General features: G+C 39.9%; 1 protein-coding gene across 2 annotated transcripts; it reads right to left on the reverse strand.

Moving 5' to 3' along the window:
- Positions 1–7143: 7143 nt before the first annotated feature.
- On the reverse strand, positions 7144–8609 carry LOC100196581 (basic leucine zipper transcription factor, ATF-like 3). 2 transcript variants are annotated; one of them, XM_014204739.3, is made up of 3 exons: positions 8323–8609; positions 7916–8026; positions 7144–7721 (listed from the first exon to the last, which is right to left on the reverse strand). In XM_014204739.3, exons 1-3 carry the CDS (start codon positions 8395–8397, stop codon positions 7536–7538), a joined length of 372 nt encoding a protein of 123 aa, XP_014060214.2. In that variant the 5' UTR covers positions 8398–8609; the 3' UTR covers positions 7144–7535.
- Positions 8610–8989: the final 380 nt, after the last annotated feature.

The following is an 8989-nucleotide window of genomic DNA, read 5'->3' on the forward strand; positions in this document are numbered from 1 at the left end:
TAGAGAGTCAATGACGAAGACAGGCTGGATGGCACTTTTGTCTTTACCCTCCAGTTTAATCACCAAGTGCCCTACCACTGGTAAAATCGTATTACTGGGCCCGTACAGTTGTTTGTAGAGAGCAAAGGGCCATCTCTGCTATAGCTATACAGCCTAGTTGGGATAGCTGTCACTGCTGCCCCAGTGTCTAGTTTAAATGACAGAACCTCCTCATTGAGTTTAATGTCTGAATGCCAGCCAGCATTGTTTTCCTTTACTTCTCCCAGAAAGATGCTGTCCTGCTGTAGCTGCTGTGCCTCCTCTGAGACCTCATGCGTATGCTTTGATCGACAGACAGCTGAAAAGTGTCCTCTCCTGTGACATTTCCTGCATTCCGCATCCTTTGCTGGGCAATCTTTCCATCTGTGGAAAGGTGATTTCCCACATTTGCGACAAACACTTGAACTAGCTACTGGTGCTGTCTGTGATTGTTTTCTCCACATCTGTCTCTGTTCTGTGTTCCCCTCTGTTTTTTTAGCTCGGTATGAAAATGCATTTCTTTCCTCACTCTCTTCTCTCTGCATCGTCTGCTGTCTTTTTACTGTCTCACTCTGCCTAACCTGGTTTACAGCTTTGGACAAGGTAAGCTGGGAATCCAACTGTAACTTTTCAGAAAGTGATATATTTCTTATTCCCACTACAATCTGATCTCGGATCAGCTCTTCCCTGAGCGTGCCAAACTGACAATGTTCTACTAGTTTGTGAACAGCTGTGACAAAACTGTTGGTGGTTTCACCCTGCTCCTGTTTGCGCATATTAAACCTAGCTCTCTCAAATATAATGTTGTGTCTCCCTGCAAAATGCGTTTCAAAACAGTCTTTAACGGCACTGTAGTTACATTTCTCTTCCTCAGTCAACGTTGAAGCATTTAATATATCCTCGGCTTCATCACCCATAGAGTAGATCACTGTATTAACTTGAAATGCCTCATTTTTCACGTTTAAGCCTGATGCTACCCTGTACCTTTCAAAGCGCCTGATCCATTTCGGCCAGTTTTGAATGTCCATACAAACAAAATTCTCCGGGGGACTAATGCGAAATACGTCAGCACTAGCCACTGGCCTGTCTGTGGTTGCGCCAGAGCCCGTTGAACTTGGAGTCGCAAACCCTGAAATACCGCCAGCTTCTTCCTCTTGCAACATGTTTCTTAGCAGTAACTCCTTATTTTGTTAGCTAGCAAAATAATGATATGCGTTGTTTTATCTCCAACACTGTGCCCTCCCTGCTTTGAAACAGCCTGAATGTATGATTTACTTGGTACATCCTTCACGTTTATGGGAATTTTAAAACCACGTCTGACACCCTGTAGTATGATCTAAAATAAGGAGCGGCGACAACGAGGTTCTAGCTCCAGCATGTTTACTAACCTAACCCTCGCATGTCATACATAGGTACGGATACCCCCAAGGGACATCCTACTACAGTTTCTACAGAATCTTCTTCAGTGTTTCTCTAGAACATGATTGTGAAATATGGATGTACTTAGATAACTGATTACTCTGACACATTTCCCTAAACACAGGAAGTTTAACACACTCTGAGATGAAAATGTTCATCATCGGAACAGTGGATCATGATCTAAACAAATGATTAACCATATTAAAGGCACTGGATCATTATTTGGCACCAGAGGTCAACTTTGGGGAAAGTTGGGAGGTGAAAAGGTCTGTGTGCTGTAATGTTGTCATATGTGTTGCACCACACGGGATGTTTTCATTCTCTCTTGCAGAGGCTGAGGTATGTTATTATCCTGTACAGTGCCTTCAGAAAATATTTTTTTTGTGTTATAAAGTGGGCTTTAATTGTAATTTTTGTCAACGATCTACACAAAATGCTCTGTAATGTTCCATTGTAATTTGTTAAAAGAAAATATGAAAAATAAAACACTAATATATCTCTTACATAAGTATTCAAACCCCTGAGTCAATACACGTTAGAATCACCTATGGCGGTGATGACAGTTGTGAGTTTTTCTGGGTAAGTCTCTAATAGCTTTCCACACCTGCATTGTGAAACATTTGCCCAGTATTCATTTCAAAATTCTTCAAGCTCTGTCAAAATGTTTGTTGATCATTGAATATACCTAGTGGTTCAGGTCTTGCCATAGATTTTCAAGTAGATTTAAGTCAAAACTGTAACTAGGCCAAACATTCACTGTCGTCTTGGTAAGCAACTCCAGTGTAGATTTGACCTTTAGGTTATTGTCCTGCTGAAAGGTGAGTTAATCTCGCAGTGTCTGGTGGAAGCAGACTGAATCTGGTTTTCCTCTAGGATAGTGCCTGTGCTTAGCTCCATTCCATTTATTTTTTTATCCTGAAAAACTCCCCAGTCCTAAACGATTACAACCATACACATAACATGAGGCAGCCACCACTACGCTTGAAAATTGTTGCAAACAGAATGCATGATTTGGAATATTTCTATTCTGTACAGGCTTCCTTTTTTTCACTCAGTCAATTAGGTTAGTATTGTGGAGTAACTACAATGTTGTTGATCCATCCTCAGTTTTCTTCCTATTACAGCCATTAAACTCTGTAACTGTTTCAAAGTCACAATCAGCCTTCTGGTAAAATCCCAGAGTGGTTTCCTTCCTCTCCGGCAACTGAGTTGGGAAGGACGCCTGTATCTTTGTAGTGACTGGGTGTATTGGTATACCATCCAAAGTGTAATTATTAACTTCATCATGCTTAAAGGGATATTCAATGTCTGCTTTTTATTTATTTTTACCCATCTACCAATATGCAGGTTCCCTTCTTTGCGAGGCATTGAAAAACCTCCCTGGTCTTTGTGGTTGAATCGGAGTTTGAAATTCACTGCTCGACTGAAGGTCCTTACAGATAATGGTATGTGTGGGGTACAGAGATGAGGTAAAAACATGTTAATCTCTACTATTACACAAAGAGTGAGTCCATGCAACTTACTATGTGTACTTCTGAACTTATTTAGGGCTTGCCATAACAAAAGGTTTGAATACTTATTGATTGAAGACATTTCAGCTTTTCATTTTTAATTCAATTGTAAATATTTCTACAAACAATAATTCCACTTTGACATTATGTGGTGTTGTGTGTAGCCCAGTGACAAAAAAAAATCAAAAAATGATGTCTGTAATACAACTAAATTTGGAAAAGTCAAGGGGTGTGAATACTTCCTGAAGGCACTATATCCCATCATGATAACTGTTCCTTCAGCCTTGCAGCACTCAACTCATTCTCATGCCACAGATAATAAAACATGATCAAACATTTACATCAAGTACCATTTGCAATGCCTCTCAGAGAGTTGCTCTACAAAATATAGAACAGGAATGATTCAACCCTTACAGAAATGTGAATTGTCCAAACATTGCAATTCATGCAATGATAGGGAGCCCTACTTGACATCCTGACCTGCTTTCAAGATTATGAAATGGGCGTGGCATTTTAATTCATCTCCAAAGGTTTTTGGGATTTCTTATGTAGTACAGAACAACCACTTATTACAAGCATCCACACATGAACTGATGGATGCTGTAAATCAATATCTATATCATCATAAATCCCCATCCAGATATCCATTTTCCTCTGAGCTGTGTCAGTTTGTTGATAAACTGACCTCTCTCTGGCAGGGTCAGATGAGAGTCATCATAGTGGGGTTGACACTGTGTCATGAAGCTCTGGGTGATGCAAGACAAGAAACCATGCTGTGCCCATACAGGAAATGTACTATGAGGCAAGCTTCTCAGATGTACAGAATCATGATGTTCAGTTCATGTGGAAAATTGATGCAATAAATTCATATGAGAACAGCATGCACTCAACAGCAATTTTAGGTCCCTTGTGAAATGTTAGTTCCACTGCTGCAGAGTTGTGTCCTTGTGTTTTAATTACAGCTTAATGCCAACCACCAGGGCCAGCCCCAGGCATAAGTGGTCGCTCCCATTTAGTTTTAGGAACTCAGTCAGCATCTCAATTTACTGTTGAACGTTAGAATAGTAGAATACAGAAGGTGCAATTTAAAAATGTGGTTGTGCATCAACAGTTATCGCATGTTATATCAGTAACTAACTAAGGTTTCCATTCAACCTTTTTATGCCTGTAAAGTGCATGTCGGATAAAAAATGTCTTGACCGGCCTGATGGAAACAGCTAATTTAACTAAACTTTCCAAACGTAGACGAAACAAAATACGCTGAACAAGGTGGGATCTTTTTTTGTCAGTAAAAATAATTATGCGAGAAATGTTGGTGGAAAAGCTTTTATGCGCACATATGGATATAATAACCATCATATCGAACTAAACTTGGAGTCACGAGATGACATGTTGTATGGTCCCCCCACTATGACTTGTCGGGAAAGTATGCAGTTTATTAGGCTGCAGATTAAATAAATTGTGAACTTCACAAGAATGTGAAAGTTCAAGGTTGATGGGCTTGACACTCCTTTCCAATAAATATTGAGGGTCTTATTCTGGTGACATGACTTTCAATGCTTGGCTAGAGCACACGTGCCAATACCAAAGTCTGAAAACTGGCTATATAACACAAACAACTCAGTAGAGATGAAAATGTGATGGAAACTCATTTAACTTATTCCGTACATGGGAATTTGACCGCAATTTTTATTTATTTATGTGCACTATGTCATCACGCACAGCCTTTTACCTGGAACAAGTCAATTTGACGGAAACACATCTCTGGTGGGAAAATGTGTATAGTGTTTTTATACAGATGTTTGAATATTCGCATTAAAATCTGTCGCCAATTGGATGGAAACCTAGCTACTGACAGTCACTCAATTAGCCCATGCCAGCTTCATATTGGTAAATTAGTCTACTCAGATATCTAAACTTGTAATAATCATGGCCGAATTATCGACCAGGCATGAAGGGTACTTCCAAGGGGTCCCATTGACTTTGTTAGTCACTCTCACTCAGATAACATATTAGCATGGCATAAGTCATGGCAAAATGTGTAGACCGCAAAAACAATTCTCTCCACCCTATGGCAAAATGTGTAGAATTGCATGAAATTAGCTGTAAAAATGCTAATTTTTATCTCCACCCCATGGCAAAATGAATAGAATTGCATTAAATTAGTAATAAAATTGCAAAAACCCCATGGCCAAATGTGTAGAATTGCAACAAACTTGCTATAAATGTGCAACATTTTCTCTGCGCCCCATGGCAAAATGTGTAGAATTAAACTCTAAAAAATATTTTTTTTTCTCTCCGTCATCAAGAGGGGGGCCACTCAAATGTTTTTCCCCTGAGGTGGATGGGCCCCCCAATACAATTTCGCTTCGGGCTCCCAAAAGGCTAGGGCCAGCCCTGCCAACCACTGTTGGTGCTTTTGATAATTTCATACTTGGTTTTGTATGGATGTTCAGCTTCAGCAAAGTCTGGATATGTGCCTCTGTTCTTCAGAAGCAGCAAGGTGTAGAAATTAATGGGTGAAGCACTGCATCGCAGTGCTTTAGGTGTCACTACAGACCCGGGTTCGGTCCCACGCTGTGTCGCAGCCGGCCGGGACCGGGAGACCCATTTGCCCAGTGTCATCCGGGTTAGGGGATGGTTTGGCTGGCCAGGATGTCCTTGTCCCATCGCGCTCTAGCAACTCCTGTGGCCTGCTGGGCGTATGCATGCTGACTTGGTCACCAGTTGTACAGTGTTTCCTCCGACACATTGGTGAGGATAGCTTCCGGGTTAAGCGAGCAGTGTCAGTGTGTCAGTCAAGAAGCAATGCGGCTTGGCAGGGTCGTGTTTCGGAGGACACATGGCTCTCGACCTTCGTCTCTCCCGAGTCTGTACTCTCCTGAGTTGCAGCGATGGGACAAGACTGGGACAAAGATTGAGGATATGTCACACTGGGCACTCCATATGCCAGAGCTACGCATCTAGAATGTTAATTGGCAAACAAAATGTCTTCCTCCACCACAACTTCTCAACTTGAGTGGGAAGGTACAGGAAATTGTACACAGTATATTCCACAAAAACATGTTTCAGTTCCTCTGAAAGTTCATGCCCCATACATTTACACAAGAACAACAATGGACAGGAAATGCATCATAATGTAAATGTTAAATATTTGTCTCTCATGGTTCAGTCACTAGAGTGCAGTAAAATTACTAGTTTATGCTTGTTGGCTACCAAATCTGACAGCCATGGGGCTCACACAGACAATGATGATCATTTTTTTTAAGTATGCTGTTTTTATGCCGTTAACATTAATATTTTTTCATTTCAATGTAGGGTATCTATTGTATAACTGCCAATGAAGGAGAAGGAAGTGAAGGATGTGATGTTCCAGTAAGGCTATACACTGAGTTATACTGAAAGTGAAGTCATGTCAACCTGAATGTGTAAACTAATATTCTTACAGAAGAGCATGGCATGTTCTTCAAAAGATGGCATGTGAAATACCACGATGCCCCAAAATCTCCTGGATGGATCTGAAAGTGTAACCTGTGTTGTGTATGGTTTATGTCCAAGCAATCTGTGCTCATTTGAAAGTTAGAAGAGAAAATGACTAAGAAGTGCATGTTACTTAAATGTGGGAAATAAACCATTTTTGAAAGGAGCGATCCACACAAAAGGCTTTATGATAATCACCACAATCTCCCTCAAATACAGTACACTGAAGTCAATAGATTCCTCTGGTATGAAAAGCACTGCCTGTGTGGCTGAAGAGTCTTTCACTTCTCTCATTGGTCAGCCTGCATTTCTTAGAAACAGCCTTGCCAAATACTAGACTATTGGGAATGTATACATCCATCCATAATAACGTTTGAGAGAAGCCTGCAGTCATGTCATCAAGATAGACCATAACGTACTGTAGATCATTGATGTTGACCAGAATGCAACATTATTCAACATCACACATTTTTTAAATGTTTGAGAAGACAGAATGAGGTTAGTGAGTGTTTACCCATATTATAGGGAAGAGAGAGTGGGTAACCTCAACAATGTAATAACATGAGTTAACCAAAAAATGTAATATTACTCTACATCCGATATTTGGATTAAGTGATTTGATTATCTAATTTATCAACTAAGTGTTGAAATTCATAAATACATTAGTAATAGCCAGTGTATAACCTTTTTTAGAGTAGGGAATAAGGAAACCCCGTAAAAATGCTTTATGGTTTATTGTTTCTGGTAAAGGAGAAGTTCCCACATGGCCAAACCCAGATCCCGGAAAACCAGTTCAAAAACACAAGTGATTATTAAAGGTGCGGAAACCACATTTATCAGACTCAAAGGGAGATGGTCTCATGGGAGAGGCATATGCAATGTATTTGCAATTTATTATACAAAACATTTTAAACAGGACAAGCAATTTGAACATCTGAAACAAAGCTCATTACTTCAACCTAGAATTATTTGATTCCAACTTGATTCAAGCTATACAAAACTAATTGACACAGAGAGTTCAAAGGACAGAGGAGGACATGCATAATCTGACCTGTTAACAAGTCTCCCATGTTGGTTTGTCTCTGTGGTCTTTGCATGGTATGGTGGCTATCTGTGAAGACTGGAGAGGACCCCTACATCCCTGGGCCCTGACCCCAGGTTGGGAACACAGTGCCTGATGGGACAGAGAGGCTCATGGGCCTTGAGAGCCTCAGTCAGACGCCTTTGCTCCTCAGACAGAAACTGTACCTCCTTCTTCAGCCGCCTGTTCTTCTGATCCAGACACTCATATGCCTGTATGGGAACAAACTGGGCTCAGTTACTTTATAATCTTACTAGCAGAGTAGAATAAAAGTTGAATCCGCTTGATTCAGAGAATGAGTGTGACATTGATAGCTGCGTTATTCCTGTCATATAAGAGAAAAGGTTAGACTATGCCAAGATAGTTGTGTGACGATAAGGAGTCTGTTATGCACGTACAGACCCACCTTATGCAGCTCATCTGCTCTCTGTGTCTGTCTTTTTCGGTTCTTCTGTGCTGCCACCCTGTTATTTTCCCTTCTTTTTAGTCTCCAGTCATCATCTTCATCACCAGAGCTCTGCAGCAAAGGTACAGAATGCCACACTGCATGTATGTCAGAATATCACACAACGCTGCTACTCCCTCTCTGATTAAGCTTTGTGTGGTCATCCAACACAATGATGCTGATTACTATTCCATTTGTCAATAGATTCTAGAAATGTCCGTTTAATCCTCATGACATGATAAATAGGCTATTAAAAAAAAAAAAAGATTCCATTGTGATAAATTGTATAGACTGACAAAAAATAAAAGGAATAATTGTATAAACCATTATCAACTTTAGCCTACTATTTTTGTGTATTTCACACTTACCTCGCATCTTTGAAGCATAAAACCGCTTTGGTCATTGATGTGTAGAAAGCAGCGAGAAATATCGCAGTCAGACATCCCAGACGCAATAATAAGTTTAGCCTATATCGATTATTTAAAATATGAAATGTATTAAAAAAACAAGTCGCCTTTGAAAGTTTTATTTCAGGTAGCAAGTTCCAAGATATATAGTCTACAAAAGTGATACGGATTTGCATGCAAGAGACAAACAGTTTCACTTGTTCAAAGTGCACTTGCCACTTCATTGAAGACGCCAATATTTATTTTAAATCACGTGCTAAATAGTGTGCGACGCCCTTTGAGCGTTGGGACAAGAGCAAAGCAGCACGTACTTTACTTGTTTTTAAAAGTGCTTGTTAAATTGTTTAAAATAGATGTAGGTTTGTTACTCAAAACAACATGTTGTATACATTTTCTTTACATTTTAGGACCAGATGCTCGTTCCCACAATGTTTCAGAAAGTTTAAGAACACTTTTTAAAATGTTATGTTCAATCTGGCTGTTACAGCTTGTATTCTTATATTCTCATAAGCCTACAACTGAGGATGACCTCAACGCTGTGACAAATCTTGTGTAAAAAATAATACCCAAGCAAAGAAGGGGACTGTTTTAAAAAGTGATTCTATACAGTATGCAGTTTCCGTTATCC

This window comes from Salmo salar, chromosome 06, assembly GCF_965601325.2.
Source record: "Salmo salar chromosome 06, fSalSal1, whole genome shotgun sequence".
In the NCBI taxonomy this organism is placed as follows: Eukaryota; Metazoa; Chordata; class Actinopteri; order Salmoniformes; family Salmonidae; genus Salmo; species Salmo salar.